Consider the following 17777-nt stretch of genomic DNA (forward strand, 5'->3'; position numbering starts at 1 on the left):
CTCTGCTCCTCTCTGAGGTGGCCAAGTTCAGGCTCGTGGTCCCCGGTAAGCTGATCTCCATAGACTAATGCCTTGGTCAAATGTATCGCATATTAGCCCGATAGCTCCGGAGAGCCTCCGGGGCTCACCCAGAAAATGACGTTTCATTACATTCAATGCTGGGTTTTTCTCTGCCCTGTCTGTTCCTTTGATGGATTGTGGGTGATGGTCATGTCTCCCAGTCTTGTGTTCCTAGGGCAGTCTTGTCTTGTGTACGTGATTGTACGTGTACGTGAATACTATTACTTCTGTATAGTATTCCCTCAGTCTTGTGTTCAAACTGTGGTCATTGGCTTGATTTGTGTAGTCGCCCACCCTCATTGATTTTGCCACCCCATTGTGTAGTCGCCCACCCCATTGATTTTGCCTGTTGCCATTAGTGTCTCTTTGAGGCAGGTCGTGGTCTTTAGTTGATACCTCTTTCTGGTGCTCTGGCTTCTTGCAGGGATCTTGGCTCTTTCCCGGGGGCCTCTTTCTGTTGACAAGGCCGCTGATGTTTAAACCATTTCGGGGATGGGCCCTTATGAGCATTTTGGCCTTTCCTGGTTCTGGGTCCCTGGCCTGTACTTGCTCCATTAAAAATTGTGCATGTTTTCCTTGTTAATACCATCTCTTGGGCATTTTCAAATATCATTCGGCATCTTGAGTTTAGCTGCTGCTTGCAGGTTTTGGAGTCCCGCATTTCTAAGGCTGCAGTGTGGGTGAACTTGCTTCAGTTTCTGCTTTGGAGATGGTCTTTCTGCATTTGGGTTTAGATCCACATCTTCATCTTGGCTTTGGTTCCAGGTCTTGGTATCTCTTGGCTGGCAGTCATTCCTCACTTTTCTTTCTTTCTTAATTTCTTTAATGGGGGGAGCCCCGTCGGCTCCCCGGAGCTATCCAGGCTGAATGGATATGTATAACTTTCTGGCATCAGTCAAAGTGCTAGGAGTTCTTGCCTACCGGGGACCACGAGCCAGAACCTGGCCCCCTCAGAGAGGCACAAGGAGCAATGGCCTATAGAAACCCCCTTGTGATTGGGAGCATTCTATGTCTGCCATCAACTGGGACAGGCACCCAGAAAGGTAGGCGCCCCAAAACAAACCCCTATTCTGGTGAAATTATTGCTACTGAAAGCCGAACGAGTGGACAGAACTCCCCAAACAAAATTATCAAATTAGCATTATGTCATCATGTCGCCGCGCCACCGTCTGCGCAACCCCCCCCCCCTTCCCCGAGAGGGGGAAGGGGGAGCCCCAGACCCTCCACGCCAGCGATCCAACTGGCAGTTCTTGGCTGATGGTATTACTGGCTGGTCGAGTGCCTCTGGCTCCGGTTTTTGTTTCAGTTCTGTGCCTTGTGGTGTGGACTGTCTCTACCGGTGGGGTGTGAGTCAGGAGTAAGATTCCACGATTCTCGGGCTGCATGTGCCTAGGGCTATCTTCCCTAGGTGCCCTGTAAGTACTGCCCTTGGGGCTTGGGCCACCTTCCACAAGTCAACTTGGGTTCTACCTCCGCTGTGTCCTTTACTGCTCGGTACTGGGCCGCCCTTGGAGTCGGCTGGGGTTTTGTTGCCCTGGGTTGTCTCTGGGTAGGTGGTAGTTTTCGTCACTGGTAGGGGCGCGGGGTACTGCACAGCTAGTTTTCACCATTAACAGCAGCTGGCTCTGTTTCAACCTGGGTACGTTGTCCTCTTGCAGGGTTATTCTTTTGGTGTTGGTTTTTGCCTGGAGGGGGGTCTGCTTTTACTATGGTCCCCCTTTCCTGTTCTAGGTGAATTTCTTTTGAATTCTTCTGTTGGCGGTACTCCCCGCTTGGCCCCCGTGAGTGGACACGTCCCTGGGGTACAGCTTTAGCAGTTTGTTGGTAGATTTGGGCGCCGGTTCGCGGTACCCTGCCTGGGCTTCCCTTAACATGTACCAAAGGCTAAGGGCCCTGGGAAATCCCACAGGGGCTCCGTGGTCCTCTAGGTGTGTCCCCGGAGTCCCCCTCACGTCCTGCGAGTTTGACGGTTGATCTGTCCCCTTGTCTCAGGGTGACACTCACCGGTTGTGCCTCCGCCATGCTGACTGTTGGATCCTTGTTTTTGTGACCCGGAGTCGTCCGATGGTTGTTGTCAGTACGCGCTCTCCTTCACCCAGGCCACTGGTCTTGATAATCGGGTGCAGGCGGCTGCGGCGTTGCTTGCTGGGTGTGTGTTGCTGCAACGCTCTTGGTTTGTGGCCCCGGATGCCCCGTTTTGATGGATGGGGTCTGGACTTGGGGGTGGGGGTCGCTTCGGCTCTGGCTCCTTCCGCTTCTTGTTCCTCCCCTTCTGTTCTACTCACTTCCTCCCTTGCTTCCTGCTCCGAACCATAGGAGGGTTTTGGGGTTGGGGCGGGGTCTGGTTGGGTTGAGACTTGGGCGGTCTCGGGGGTTTTCCTCTTCCGGGGTGGCGGCGGAGGCATTTGAGTTGGTTCCTCCTGCCGTGCAGTATGGGTCTGACCAGTGGGCTCCCTTCATTAGTGTTTGCATGGCTGCCCCGGCTTTTCCTTGTTAGGCTGGGGCTTTGGGGGTGCGGCTCGGCCCTGGGTCATGCCGTAGAGGTTTCTGGGGTTAGGGAGGGGTTACCTGGGGGGCCTCGGCCCCGTTTTCCCATCTTGGGTCCTTGTACCTTTGGTGTGGGGCTGGGAGTTCCTCAGAGTGGGGTTGTTCCTTCCCTCTGTGTTCCTGTTGTTTTCGGGTATACCCCTCCCTGGGTTCGGTTCCGTGTTCCTTCGGGTTCGTCGGTCCCGTCGTTCCTGGGAGTGTGTTTCACCCCCTTTTCCTTACCCTTTTCGCTCATATGTCACGATGCTGTTCACAAAAAAAAAAAGTGTTCAGGTAAGGTACATCCATACAAGGTGTGAAACAAACATTGATGGATTTCTATCTTGACCTCGTACATAGTGCCTAAACCGCTTCATATCGTTGGCCCTGCATGTTCCTTGGTCAGGGGTGCTTGTCATGGTTCTCTTTGGTTCGCGAGTCTCTTCGTACCTTCCAATATTATTGGAACGTCTGTTGATTTTCGATGTGGTTTCCATCGGGTCTTTTATCGGCCTTGTTGGTTCCCTTCCATCATGTTTTCTTTTGCTTCGTTTTCGCCTTGTTTTGTTTTCGCGTCGTCTCTACTTCCAGTTTCGGCATTCTTTGTCTTCGTTCCGCACACCTTCCTGGTGTTTGTACGATGTCTGTTCGTTGTGTGTACGATTTGCGTGTCCGCCTGGTGTACGTGCCACGCCTCCCGGTGGACGGGTGGTGCGTTTCGTACCTCGTGCGCTGGGGCCGCGGTGTGCGTTTTGTTTACGGGCGGTATGCTCGTGTGTTCGCGCCGTTTCTCGTGGTTTTCTACGGCTGCTCGTTTCTCCCTCCAGTCGTGGCCCTTTGGATGCTGAGGGTGTTTTGGATTTATATCTGGGGGTGTCACTTTGTTCTTTCTCTGTACTGCTTCGTCTTCTGCAGGGCGCGCACCTCTGGCCGTATTTCTCCTTCGACCTCGCATTTCATTCAGGTAAGGGTACATACTATGCCTACTGCCTCGAGTATGCATGGCTTTCGGGCACACCTTTAGCGCTGCTCCTAGTATGTTACTTGGCTCGCCTGTGTTGTGGCACGGTCGTGTGTCTGCTATGCAGGTGAGTTTGCCTTGTCTGGCGCTTCTGTCGGCCTAGTGCTGGTTCTCACTTTTGGTGGGGTGCTTGCCTAGTAGTGCTTGCAGGGGTTGAGCTCTGGCTCGTGGGCCCCGCCTCTCCTGTCAGTTGACGGTTGCGCAGTTTCCCGAGCCTTCTGGGCTCTGTCTTCTTGTTTGCTCCTGTGGATGGCGTCTGCCTCCTCCACATGGCATTTTGGTGCCTTTGGCTTCCTTTAACTCTGCCATTAATCGGGTTCTTTTTAGTGTCTGTGACTCATTTGGGTGCTCACTACCTCCTGTGTCCCCTTGTGCGTACCTGCATACGGACATAAGTCCAGTGGCCCTGCGGAGGGCCTCTTGGCCCGTGCGAGGTACATTAAATTAAATTTTGCTCCGAAGGGCGAGTTTATTGGGCAGCGCCACTCATCTTGTGAGTGGACACACTGCCATAGCAGCATGTACAACACTCCCCAATAGGAAGAAATCCCACTGGTTGTTCATCCTGTCACTTGTACCCAGACACAGCTGGGACTTGCTTAACTGTCTCAAGTGAACAGCTACTCAAACAAGAAGATTAACATACGTTCCCACTCACTTACATGTCCAACCCGCCCTTGCACCAATAGTGGGGCCCCACCACCACTTTACATGGTAATTGGTTCCGCACATCACCGGGCCTGTTACCGTGCCGGTCATTCCTCCGGTCTTTCCTGATTCTGAGCTTATCCCTTTTATGCCCATTGTTTCGTGCCCACAATGTGCCGCACGGGTGGCATGTGCCACTATCCCAGTTTCTATTGTTTCGTGGAGATTGGTCAATAAACGCAATCACTACGGAACTACTTATCTTTTGTTGCATATACAGTAGTTGTTGGTGATCGTTGGCGGGCAATGGTGCAGGTTGGGCGCACTGAGTGTCGGTCCGGTGTCTCGCATGTCTGTTCTAGACCACACTTGCTGGTAGACTAGTTATTATTCGCTACTCTGCTGGTTATATGCTTGGGCGCCGCCTCAGTTCCCCACAGGTTGGCAGGACTTTTTGTTGGACGTACGGAACAGTTTGAGTTCCGTCTTTGGTACTTTGTGGAGCTTTGCTTCTCTCGTTAGGCTCATGCGTTTGGAGCGAGTATCTTCTTGGGATACTCTACTCCCTCCGCCACCCTTGTTCACTGTTCCATCCTTGTTTCCTCTTCCCCGCTTGGCGGGATTGCGTCGATGGCTCCTGACTGCGGTGTTTGGTGTGGTGTTTGGTCACCTTGCATGTGTCTTTAGTGCCTTTTGTCCATCTTTTGTTCTTTATTGTCCTGTGGGGCTTTGCCCCGCATTTCGGTGCTTTTGTTTTCGTTGTAGACCCCTGAGTCTTTTCCCTGTCTGGACACTTTCCTTGCCTATCTTCGGTGCCTGACTGCACCCTCACATAGCCGAGGGAGAAATCATCTTAAGAACCTCAAGATAACCCTGCTGTCCGTAAGGTCCCTCAGGTATGTACGCGCTCCTCTACACATTTTGTGGTTGGTCGTGTGCGTTACTTCCCGGCCGTATTCGTGGTTTTCCTTGCCTAATTCAGTTTTTCCTCCCCCATGCTATACTTTTTGTGTATCCGAGTCAGTGCTTTGTGATTATCCTGTATGGTGCTCCGGTGGACCTCTGTCCATGTTCCACATCCTGCTTTTGGACTTCTCCGGTGTTCCGTTTTGGTACCGAGTTCCTGCGATTTCTGTGTGGTTTTCTGCAGGCTTCGGGTTGCGCTGTCTGTGGGGGGGGGTGTGGACTTTTCGGTCTGCCGCTCCTGCCTTCCTGGTTCCTTTTCTTGGAACCGGGTTTGCTGGGTTCCGGTCCTGGTTTCGGTTTTTCTTCGTTCCGTTTCCGGACCGGGTGTGTTTGTTTTTCTGCGGTTCTCGTCCTCGGTAGTTCTCCTCTTGGATGCCTCGGGGATGCGTGTATCATTCTTCCCTGCTGGAGCTGGTTCTGTTGCTCCTTTGGGTTGCGGGGTCGCTGTTTTTAGATTCGCGTTTTGCGCTTTCGATTGTTATGTTCGTTTCTCGTCGTTTCTGTCGGCACAGGTGGGTTTGTTATTGGTCTCCCACCTGCACGTTTCGTCTCGGGGGCGGTGTTTGGTTTTCCTATCGCTGCGAAGGGTCCTTCGGTCTTTGATAGGGTTGATTTGTCTTCCCTTCGGGGTTGTTCTGGGACCGTCGTCTGGGATTGTCCTGTCACCACATGTTGGGTGGTGCTGGCAGCGCCGCTCCTGCTTACGTTCAGTGTTGCGGTTCCTTCTGCTCCATTCCACTTGCTGTCCTGGGCGTTGTTTCCCTCTGGCCTGCTCTTGAGTTTTGGGGCCGTCCTGGTCGTTGGCCTGGGTGGTCTTTTTCTTCTCGTTTTGATCTTTGTTTTTGTCTCTGGTTTTGGTTGTTCAGTTAGGACGTGTGGTATCCGCCTCCCGGTTCCTTCCCTGTTTTACTTATCTTTTGGTAAGGTAGCTCCGGGAAGCCAACGGGGCTCCCCCCAGAAAACCAGCAATGAATGTAATGAAACTCCATTTTCTGGGTGAGTCCCGGAGGCTCCCTGGCTTCCCTCCCTCCCTCCGGTCGGCGGCGTTTTCGCGTCTTTTGACACCCAGCCTAAGAACTGCCAGTTGGATCGCCGGCATGGAGGGTCTGGGGCTCCCCCTTCCCCCTCTCGGGGAGGGAGGGGTTTGCGCAGACGGTGGCGCGGCGACGTGATGACGTCATGCTAGTTTGATAATTTTGTTTGGGGAGTTCTGTCCACTCGTTCGGCTTTCGGTAGCAATAATTTCACCAGAATAGGGGTTTGTTTTGGGGTGCCTACCTTTCTGGGTGCCTGTCCCGGTTGATGGCAGACATAGAATGCTCCCAATCACAAGGGGGTTTCTATAGGCCATTGCTGGCTCATGGTCCCCGGTAGGCAAGAACTCCTAGCACTTTGACTGATTCCAGAAAGTTATACATATCCATTCAGCCTGGATAGCTCCGGGGAGCCTCCGGGACGCCTCCGGGACTCACCCAGAAAATGGCGTTTCATTACATTCAACGCTGGTTTTTTTGAGGATTTGACGTCCTTCTGACTTACAGTGTTTGAGACTTGGCACACCACTTCATTTGCTCTAGCCCTATTGCATCAGAGTAGGATGTGATGGATGTCTGTCTATTTCCAGCAGGCCACTGTTTTGTGGGTCCCGAGGGTCTTATGACCTAACCTTCAGTTGACTTTGATCCTACATCTCTGAAGCAGTGAAAGGGCCGTGACTGGCCTGTTCAGCATGGATCTGGCCACTTTGTTATTTTTCCTTGCAGCTGGTGTCTTGATAATTGGTGTCTTGGCACCTGTGCTATTGGTGGCAAGCCTCTGCCTTTGGGGCTCACTCTTGAGGGGGTGGTGGTGGCCTTCCCTGTGGTATGTTAATGTGAGCTAATTATTCTACAGTAATGAGCATTTCTTCATTATCTTATTTTTACACAAATTATTAGGGAGAGATTTCTATGAAACTGAATTTCTTTGATACACCAATTGCGAATGTAAAAAGACTACCTACCATTTGAGTACCTGTTGAAGATGCCAAGGATTAGTATCCCTGTGGCCCGGTCTCTGACCATTCCTCCTGGTTCCTGGTCTGAGAATAACAAAATACAGTACAATATATAGATATTGCAAAATTTATGAAAAATTGACTGCATGGAAGGATTTTCAAGTTTCAAATAACTCTTAGATGTGGATATATAAAATTAAACAAAACTTTGAAGATATATAGAGCAGTTGAAAAATCAAGCATGGAAAGAAATTATTAAAATGATTATTGAACATAATGACCAACTAAGTTATATAGAATACAAAACAATTCACTGTGCGGTGTAAAAATTAGGGAAATAATGTATAGTATAGTACTTGAAAGTACTGAGGATCAAACTCTTATTATTTTCTCATAAAGTTATTTTGAGTATAGTTGTTAAACATTGTCATTGATAACTGAGTTTCTTGTAATACCCCAACAGTATGTTGACTCCCTTGTGTCAGAGCTCGACTTGCTTATCATTGGAGGCTACTATGGCAAGGGACGACACCAAGGAGTGCTCTCACATTTTCTACTCGGAGTTGCTGTCTCAAATGAAGAGCCTGGTGAGTTCCAGCATATTGTGAGTTTCTAATTAGAAATCAAATTAATTAATTGGTAATTATATTTTTGAGTCAATGATTTTGCTGCTTTGCACCTTACTTTTTTTCTTACAAATGTGGTAGTTTTTCTGTGGGGAGCCCCTACGGCTCCCTGGAGCTTATCGGGCTAATGTATGTTATGTTAGACCGGGATATTAGCTATGGAGTTCAGACCTACCAGGGACCAGTGCCAGAACCTGGCCCCTTCAGAGAGGTTTCAGGAAGCAATGGCCCTGGAAAACCCCATTATGGTTGGGGGTTTTCCTTATCTGCCATCGACCGAGGTCAGGCACCCAGAAAGGTAGGCATAACAAAACAAACCCCACATGGTAAAAAACTACAACAAAAAACCGAAGAGTAGAAACTCCCTACAATCCCAAGGAAACAATCAATCAATCAATTTACTGCCGTGCCGGTCGTCCATGCAGCCCTCCCCTCCCCTCCCCTCCCCTCCCCTCCCCTCCCCTCCCCAGGAGGGGAAGGGGGGAACCCCGGACCTCACCGCGCCAGCTGCCTTTAATTCGTAAGCTAATGTCAAGCGGGATAGACGCTTCTCTGGCCTCAAATTCCTGGGCGGTGTTTGCCTCGTGTGGCTTTCTCTGCTGTCTCTGTGTGGTGTGCAGTGGTCAGGAGTACCTCATCAGTGCCGGGGCTGCATGTGCTTAGGGGCTTCTTTCCCTAGGCGCCCTGTGAGTACTGCCCCTGCGTGTCAGGGTTATCTTCCCTGGGGTGTTCGGGAACCGCTCCCGTAGGGGTTCTTGCTGCTTGGCATTTGCCTCGCCCTTGGGGCCAGCTGGGGCTTGGGGGCCCTTGTTTGGCCTTGGGTAGGGAGTGGTGTTGTGCTGGTTAGGGCATCAAGGTGTTGCGCGGCCTGCTACCTAAGCGGCGACCGGTTCCTGTTGCCTCTGGAGACTGTGTACTTTTGCAGGGTTTTTCTATTGTTTTGTTTTTGTTTGCCTGGTGGAGGTTCTACCTCGTGGGTCTATAGTTCCCCTGATATTGTTTTGGTGGCCCTCTGTTAGGCCCTAACAGGGGAGTTTGTGTTATCATCTACCCTTGTTTTTTTGGGTTTCTTACCCTGTTATCTTGAGGTTATCTTGAGATGATTTCGGGGCTTTTAGTGTCCCCGCGGCCCGGTCCTCGACCAGGCCTCCACCCCCAGGAAGCAGCCCGTGACAGCTGACTAACTCCCAGGTACCTATTTACTGCTAGGTAACAGGGGCATTCAGGGTGAAAGAAACTTTGCCCATTTGTTTCTGCCTCGTGCGGGAATCGAACCCGCGCCACAGAATTACGAGTCCTGCGCGCTATCCACCAGGCTACGAGGCCCCTTAGCATGGGGCCTCATAACAAGGTGTTAGCAACACCTTGCCCAGGCTTCCCGTAGTTGTTACCCTACGGGCCCTGAAAACCCCTGTCAGGGCTCAGGGACCCATGGATGCGTCTCCCAAGTTCCAGCCTGCCTTATGCGGGTTTGAAGGTTGCAGCGTGCCCTGTTTTGCCTCCGTCATGCTGCCTGTTGGGTCAACGACACCTTTGACCCGGAGTCCTTGTGAGTCATGTTCTCTGCTTGTGCTCCAGTTTTACTCTGAGGATGTTCATGTTAGGGTACAGGCAGCATCAGCGTTGCATGTCAGGTTTAGGTTATTGCAACGCATTAGATTTGGTTTCCCACCTGGATGCCCTGAGGCAGCCCCGTTTTGGTTTTAGGGACCCTAAAGAGGTTAGGGCCTCGTAGCCTGGTGGATAGCGCGCAGGACTCGTAATTCTGTGGCTGTGGTTCGATTCCCGCACGAGGCAGAAACAAATGGGCAAAGTTTCTTTCACCCTGAATGCCCCTGTTACCTAGCAGTAAATAGGTACCTGGGAGTTAGTCAGCTGTCACGGGCTGCTTCCTGGGGGTGGAGGCCTGGTCGAGGACCGGGCCGCGGGGACACTAAAGCCCCAAAAACATCTCAAGATAACCTCAAGAAGATAACCCTGACCTGGGGGCGTTAGTCGCTTTGACTTTGGCTCCTGCCGCGCCCCCTGGTTCTTCCCCTGTGGTTCTTCCTACACTTCCCCCCCTTTTGTCTAGCTCCAAACCGTCTGAGGGTTTCGGCCTTGGCACAGGGTTTAGTAGTTGGTAATGAGACTTGGACTGCCTCGGGGGCTGCCCCATCCAGGTCGAGGACAGAGGCATTTGCGCCGGTTCCTCCTGCCGAGGCTTCTGGGTCCCACCAGCAGACCCCCTTCTTGTCTGCCTTTCCCTTGGACTCTGCCTTTTCTTCAGGGGTAGAGGGTTTGAAGGGCGGCTCTGCCCCGGGTCCCAGCGTGGGGGATCCTGGGGCTGGGGAGGAGTCAACCTGGGGGCCTTGGGCCCCCCAGTGACCCCGCTTGGGTGCTTTTGCCTTCCTCGCAGGGCTTATTGTTGCAGGGGGGAGGGATTTCCTTACCCCCCTTCGCTGTATGAGTATGATTTGGGTTCGGCTCCTCCCCTGGTTCGGTTCCGGGCGCCTTTGGGTACCTCGAATGCGTCCTTCCAGAGGTTTTCTGCTTCCCGTATCTCCGCGAAAGTGGCTCAGGAAGTTCTTGCGGCATACCTCTTGCGAGACCCGGGTTATGCCTCTGCAATGGACCCGTCCTCGTTTGAGTTTGGTTCTTCTTCCCGTTTTGGGTGCGTTTGGAGGTTCCGGAGTCTTCCTGGCTGGCAAACTGCCCTTTCTTTTCGTTGGGGGCGTGGCATGGGTTCTGTCGGACCCGCACGATTGATTGGCAGGAAACTGCTACTTTTATGCAGATTTACCTGGGGGGGGCTAGTTTGAGCACCTTAACCACTTAATTGCGCCAACCGAGTTTTCTCGTTCGGCGGGAAACTGCGTCAACCGAGAAAACTCGTTTTGATTTTTCGTAACCAATTCTAAATGTGTACGAGGTTGGTTGTGTACGAAATGGACTCTTAGGACCTCCAGTGAGAGGCAGCCATCTTGGAAAAAAATCCCGGAATGCCCTAGGGCTGCTGGCTGGGTTAGTACTGAATGAGCAACCATGGGTGGTGCATACGCTTCTGGCTCCCAAATACCTGTCCGACGCGGTGTTGAAAGATAATGCTCTGTCGGTGAAATTCAAACCTTATTGTTTGAAGAACATGAGGGTCATAATATTGGGGAAGCCAGGTGTAATAAGGACCTAACACACAGGTCGGATGCAAGGGATACAGCACCTATGAGGCGCTCACTGCTGTGTTTTTATGTTGTGCGGCGGCCATGTGTTCCTCATTAGTACCGGGGCTGCATGCACTTAGGGGTTTCCTTCCCTAAGCGCCCTGTGAATACTGCCCATGCGTGACAGGGTTATCTTCCTTGGGGCGTTCGGAACCATTCCCGTAGAGGTTCTTGCTGCTCGGCATTTGCCTCGCCCTTGGGGCCAGCTGGGGCTTGGGGCCCTTTTTTGGTCTTGGGTAGGGACTGGTATTGTACTGGTTAAGGCATCAAGGTGTTACGCGACCTGCTACCTACGCTGTCGCCGGTTCCTGTTTCCTCTGGGAACTGAGTACTTTTGCGGGGGTTTTCTTTTGTTTTTAATTTTTCTGGGGGGTGCCTCTTCGGCTCCCTGGAGCATACTAGGGGCTGATATGCTAATGTCAGACTTTGGCATCAATCATGTGTATGTAGTTCTATGGGCCTACCGGGGACCATGAGCCAGAACCTGGCCCCCTCAGAAGAGGCAAGGAGAGCAATGGCCTTTAGAAACCCTCATGTGGTTGGAAGTATTCTATGTCTGCCATCGACTGGGTCAGGCACCCAGAAAGGTAAGCGTCCCAAAACAAACCCCTATTCTGCTGAAAATTGCTACCACAAACCGAACAAGTAGATAGAACTCCTCTAAAAGAAACGAACAAACGATCATGATGTCACACGTCACCGCGCCGCTGTCAGCACAGCTCCCCCCTCCCCGGGAGGGGGAAGGGGAAGCCCCAGATCCACCGCACCGGCTATCCACAATTAGTTTTAAGGCTGATGCTAGAGGCTGAGGTTGTGTGCTCTGGCTCCGGTGGTTGTTTCAGCACTGTATCTAGAATGTGGTGTCTGTATTCTAGGTGGTGCGTGAGCCAGGAGTGATTCTCTAGTACTCGGGCTGCATGCGCCTAGGGTTTCCTTCCCTAGGTGCCCTGTAAGTACTGCCCTTGTGGCTTGGGGTTCCCTTCTACAAGTTCCTTGGGTTCTGCCCCTGCTAGGCCGTTTACTGGTTGGTTTTCGTCCGCCCTTTGTGTGCTAGGGTGTTCTGTCTCCTTTGTTCGCTTTGGGGTAGGGGGCAGTTTGCAGGGTACTGCGCAGCATGTTTTCACCAATCATAGTAGCCGGCTCTGTTCCTCTTGGGTACGCTGGTCTCTTGCGGGGTTTTCTTTTTCTTTTTGTTTGTCTGCCTGGTGGGGGTCTGCCTTGGTTCTTGCCCCCTGTGTACTCTTCCTTTTTCCGATGGTTCCCCCCTGCTAGGTCCCCATGAATGTACACGTCCCGGGGGTTCAGTTCTTAGAAGGTAGTTTGGTAGACTTGGGCGCTGGTTAGCATTACCCTGCCTGGGATTGCCTGGGCGTGAGTCCCTATTGGTAAACGCTCAGGACCCTGGGAATCCCCACGGGGATGCGCGGGTGCAGTGGATGTGACCCCGGAGTCCCCCCTCGCTTTGTGCGAGTTCAAGGGTTGCTCTGTCTTCTTTTTTCAGGGTGACTCTTACTGTTTTGCCTCCATCTACTGCTTGTGGGGTCGGTGGCACCTTCGACCTGGAACCCTCCAAGTTTTGTTGCTTGATTACCCAGTCTTATGCTGACTATGTGGGTGCAGGCAGCATGGGCGTTGCACGTCGAGTTTCGGTGGTGGTAATGCGCTAGGTTGTTTGCTCTCCGTAAGCCCCGAGGCTGCCTTGTTTAGGTTGGTGTGACGGAGCTTGGGGGTGTTGATTGCTTCGGTTTTGTTTCCTTCTGCGCCCCACTTGTTTTTCCCCTATTGTGGTCTAGTCTGGTCCCCCCTTCACCCCTTCCTTCCTGCATCCAGATCCTTACCGTTTGTGGGTTCGGGGTTGGGGTGGGGCTTCGCTGGTCTTGAGACTCGGTCGGTCTCGGGGATTTCCCTTTCTGGGGTGGCGATGGAGGCATTCGAGCCTGTTCCTCCCGCCATGTTGTACGAGTCTGCCAGTGGGCTCCCTTCCTTAGTACTTTTCCGGCTGCCCCGGCTTTTTCTTGTGAAGGTGGGGCTTTGGGGGGATGGCTCGACCCTGGGGCCTGCTGTGTGGGTTTGCGGGGCTGTAGAGGGGCTGACTTGGGGGTCTCGGGCCCTGTTGGGCCCGAGGGTCCCAACCCTTAGAGGGTTTTTTACCCTCTAAGAAAAGAAAACCCTTAGAGGGTTTTTTACCCTCTAAGCGGGGCTTGCGGTTCCGGGGAGTGGGGTTTTTCTTCCCCCCTCTCAGTACGAGTTGTTGGGCGTCGGCCTTTCCCCGTGTTCGGTTCCTTGTCCCTTTGGTCCATCGTTCCATCCTGGCGGTGGATTCTCTTCTCCCGTTTTTTCACCCTTCTACCTTGGGACGGGACTTTCCATCATGTTCCCCTCTTCTCGAGGTTCTGCATGACTTTTGGTCTCGGGTGCGATTGTGCTTTTCTGTGCCTTCGTGCTTAGTGCTTGCTTCTATGTGTTCTCGAAGGTTCGAGAAGGTTCACGTCTTTCCATATTATTGGAACGTCTGTCGTCTTCTGGTCTGGCTTCCATCCGGTACTTTCTCAGGCTTGTTGGTCCTCTTCTGTGCTGCTTCTCTGTTTTCGGTCCTGTCTCGTTCTTTTCATTATTCTCTTCTTCTGTGCTCAGTCTCGGCACTGTTCGTTATCTTTTCCTTCTCCTAGTTGGCTCCTTCGGACCTTGTGTCATGCGCATGCGCCGTGGGAGTTTGTTTTGGTCTGGGCGGTGTGCACAAGTGCTGGTGTTCTGCGTCCTTTTCTCTCGGGTGCTTTGCCTCTTACTCCTCTCCATTCTTCAGTCCATGCCCCGTAGCTACTGGGGATGTTCTGGATTACTGCTATGGGGTGGACGTTGGGGTTTTCCCTGTGTTATGGATGTGGGGGCGCCATCTTCGCCTTTACCCTACTCTTCTCCTGTGTGTGCGGCTCTGGCCTTCTTCCCTTACTGGTGCTCCCGGGATCTTCTCGGCTATGTTGTGTCGTGACACGTTCGTGCCTACGTTCTACAGGTGAGTTTATGCGGTCTGGCATCTTTTTCGGCCAGGCGTTGGTTCATGTTTTTGGATACATATATAAGACCATCAGCACACAAGTGACTGCAGAGGGCCTATTGGCCATACGTGGCAGCTCCTATTTGTGCCCATCCGGTCCCACTCATATGAATGTTCAACCCATGCTTGAGTCAATCAAGGGGGCCCCACCTCCACCCTGTTACAAGGTACGGTGATGGGGCGGATGTTATGAGGTAAATTTTACTGTGTCAGGTTGTTTTGTGGTGACATTTTACTGCAGTTTTCATTCTGTGGATGCGTGTTGGGGATAGGTTGTGGTGTTTTTGTTTGGCTCTTGCGTGCTTCTTCCTGGGGCCTTCCTTGTTCATCTGTGTTTGTTACAAGGCGGGTCATGGCCCCGTTTTTCGTAGTTTTATCTGGGTCAACTATTCCTTTCTCGTCATGCAGTGCTTGGCTTAACCCCTTCATATATGTTGGATTCTCTGTACTCACCTAGATGTTCTCACCTAGTTGTGCTTGCTGGGGTTGAGCTTTGGCTCTTTAGCCCTGTCTCTCACATGTCACATGTCTGACGTCTTCGTGACCTATGTATTTACCTAGTTGTCCTTCCCTAGTTGTGTTTGCGGGGCTTGTGCTCTAGCTTTTTGGACCTGCCTCTCACCTGTCAGTTGACTACTGTATTGGTTCCTGAGCATACTGGGCTCTATCCTGTATACGCTTGATGTTGTGTGTGGAGTCAACCTCTGCCACATCACTTCCTCATGCGTTCCATTTGTCTCCTCCTCTGACATTGACATGATTCTTTCTGACGTCTCTATGGCTTTGGGCACTCCTTCCACCTGTGCCCTCTGGTGTGTGTGTCCCTTGGGTTCCATAGTCTGTCTTTCTCTGTCCTGTCGATTCCTCTGAGAATCTTGAATGTGGTGGTCATGTCCCCTCTAGCTCTTCTATCTCCCTGTAACATGAGGTTTACTTCCTATCGTCTCTCCTCGTACCCCTCAGTTTAGGTACTGGTCTGGTGGCATACCTTTGCACCTTTTTTCAGTTTTGTCTTCTGTTGGGACATAACAGACATTTGTGTTGTTGGCATCCCATTCGTTCCCATTTGCTTCCTGTCTTCTTCGTTCTGCAGTTTCCTTCTACACTCTTGTCCCTGGCTGCTGGTGCTGGGGTTATTCTGGTCTTTTTTTGTGTTTTATCTTACACATTGTTATGTGTTTTGTTTGTGTTTTTGGCTCTCTCATTGCCAGGTTTGGGTTCCTGGTTTCCTGGCTTCCCTGCCTGTTGATATTTCAAGGTCTCGCGTTGTCCCTTCTCTGATGTCTCGCGTCGGAGCCATAGTTTCCGATCTCCGCACAGTCGCTGCATACTATCACCTTGTATTGTGCGGCGCTGGCAGAGACGCTTCAGTTTGCTTTCGATATTGATGTTACATCTGCGCCATTTCGCAAGCTGTCTTGTGCATTTTCACCTCCGGCCTGCTCATGCGCCACCTGAGCGGTCCTTTTCTTTGGACAGAGTGCTCTCTTTTCTTCCTTCTCCTCGGTATGTTGTGTCCCCCTCGGTTCGGGGGTGTTTCTCGAAGGTTCTTTTCCTGTTGGTATTAGCCTCTGAGGGTCGGGTGGGTGAGCTTAATGCTCTCCTCCAGCGCAGGGGTTTCTGCTCCTTCGATCGTGGTGATAGGTTTGTTCATTTGCAGTACGTCTCCTTCTTTTCTGGCATGGAATGAGACTGCTGCTTTCCAGAGGGGTCCTTGGGTTGTTGATACTTGGTTGGTTAGGCCGGGGGTGCATCATGTTTTGTGTCTGGTTGTGGCCCTCCGCCTTTCTTTGTGCGCCACGGCCTCTGTGACCGGGGACGCGCTTTGGGTTGATCTGGTTTCTCTTCTTTCCTATTTGCGGTTGCAGGTCTCCCTGGTCATCCACAGTGTTCTTCAGGCTTGCCAGCCTGCTGTCCATCCCTGTGTCCATGGGGAGCCGGTCGGCTGAGCAGACAGCACGCTGGACTTGTGACCCTGTGGTCCTGGGTTTGATCTCAGGCGCCGGCGAGAAACAACGGGCAGAGTTTCTTTCACCCTATGCCCCTGTTACCTAGCAGTAAAATAGGTACCTGGGTGTTAGTCAGCTGTCACGGGCTGCTTCCTGGGGGTGGAGGCCTGGTCAAGGACTGGGCCGCGAGGACACTAAAAAGCCTCGAAATCATCTCAAGATAATCTCAAGATGATGTTCGTACGTTCGTTGCTCTTACTGCTGTCTTTGGCACCATGTCCTAGGCTGCCATTCGGGCACTGGGCTTTTGGTGGTTGAACAGGGTCCTGGCTGCTCGTTACCTCATGCACATTCCGGGCCCTTTTCGGGCCTGTGTCATTTTGGGCCGGCAGTTGCAGCCAGTGGTCTCGACTTTGAGTTGAGGAGTGAGCGGCGACCGCCTCTTGGGTAAGTCCCTCTACTTTCCTCTGTGGGTAGTTATCTCCGGTAGTTAGTTAGAAAACCAGTGTTGAATGTAATGAAACGCCATTTTCTGGTTGAGACCCGGAGGCTCCTCTGCATCCCTCCCTCCCTCCGGTCGGCGGTTATTCCTGTTTTTTGACATCAAGCCTCACAACTGGTGGTGAATAGCCGACACGGTGTCTCTGGGGCTCCCCCTTTGGGTCTGCGCAGGTCTGCGCAGCTCCTCCTCCCCTTGAGGGAAGGGAGAGCTGCACAGACAGCGGCATAGCGTCGTATGACGTCATGATTGTTTGCTTGTTTCTTTTAGGGGAGTTCTATCCTCTTGTTCAGTTTGTAGTAGCAATTTTCAGCAGAATAAGGGTTTGTTTTTGGGATGCTTGCCATTTTGGGTACCTGACCCGGTCGATGGCAGATATAGAATGCTATTTGGGTCTGGGCTCTGGGGTTTGAGCTGTGTGTTCCTGTCTGTTTACGCTTGCTGCCACATCTTGTCCCTCGGTTTTAGGTCTGTTTTGGCCGTTTCCCTGGGGGTTCTGTCTGGGTTCTATGCTTTGCCTTTTCTGATTCCACTGGCAAATGTGGTAGTTTGGGCTCCCCTGGGTTCGATTCCGGGTTCCTTTGGGTTCTTTGGTTTCGTTTCGGAGGTTTCTTCCCCTTGGGGCCCCTTTGTGGGTTCAGGGGGCTTTTTTACCTCGTATGTGACCTGGTTCTTCCTGTTGGGGTTCCGGGGTCTTCCTGGCTTGCAGGCTGATCTTTTGGGTCTTGGCACGTGTTGTGGTCGTGTCGGGGCCTTGGGTTTTTGTTGTTGAGGTGGGCTTTTGGTGCAGTTTTTGTGCTCTCTAGGTACCCTCTTCGTCTGGCCGGCGTGGTGCTCTCTGCCCACTGGTCGGCGGCCTGTCTCTTTATTTTAATTTTTTTCATGTGTACAGTGCTTCCTCACTCTAATGAACCCCGCTCTATCGAATTCCCGGATGATCTGAACAAATTGAATTAGGTACTAACTGTTCAACGGAACATACAAATGTTCGATTAAGTGAGGATTGTTCGTCCAAGCGATCACCGAGACCGAGCTGTCAAAGTTGACGACAGCCACTGTCCACAACTATGATTCACCAAAGTGCAAACAGTTGTTCAATATTATATTTTGCTTACATATTGTTTCCAGTGAGAAATGGTTGAAGGATGATAAAATGTGTCTGGGGAGGTGAGGCTTGGAGTCTGGGGCGCAAGTGGTGCCAGTAGTTGGGGGTTTAGTGTCAGAAGGCAGG

The 17777-nt window shown here is 52.0% G+C and overlaps 1 protein-coding gene across 1 annotated transcript in view; it reads left to right on the forward strand.

Moving 5' to 3' along the window:
* Nucleotides 1-17777, forward strand: part of DNAlig4 (DNA ligase 4) — a 594766-nt gene that overhangs the window by 321590 nt on the left and 255399 nt on the right. Inside the window, exon 11 of the mRNA XM_045745582.2 lies at nucleotides 7681-7804. Within this exon, the coding sequence (XP_045601538.2) occupies nucleotides 7681-7804 (124 nt within the window). The remainder of the gene's footprint in view (nucleotides 1-7680; nucleotides 7805-17777) is intronic.

The sequence above is a fragment of the Procambarus clarkii genome, chromosome 16 (assembly GCF_040958095.1).
Source record: "Procambarus clarkii isolate CNS0578487 chromosome 16, FALCON_Pclarkii_2.0, whole genome shotgun sequence".
Classification (NCBI taxonomy): Eukaryota; Metazoa; Arthropoda; class Malacostraca; order Decapoda; family Cambaridae; genus Procambarus; species Procambarus clarkii.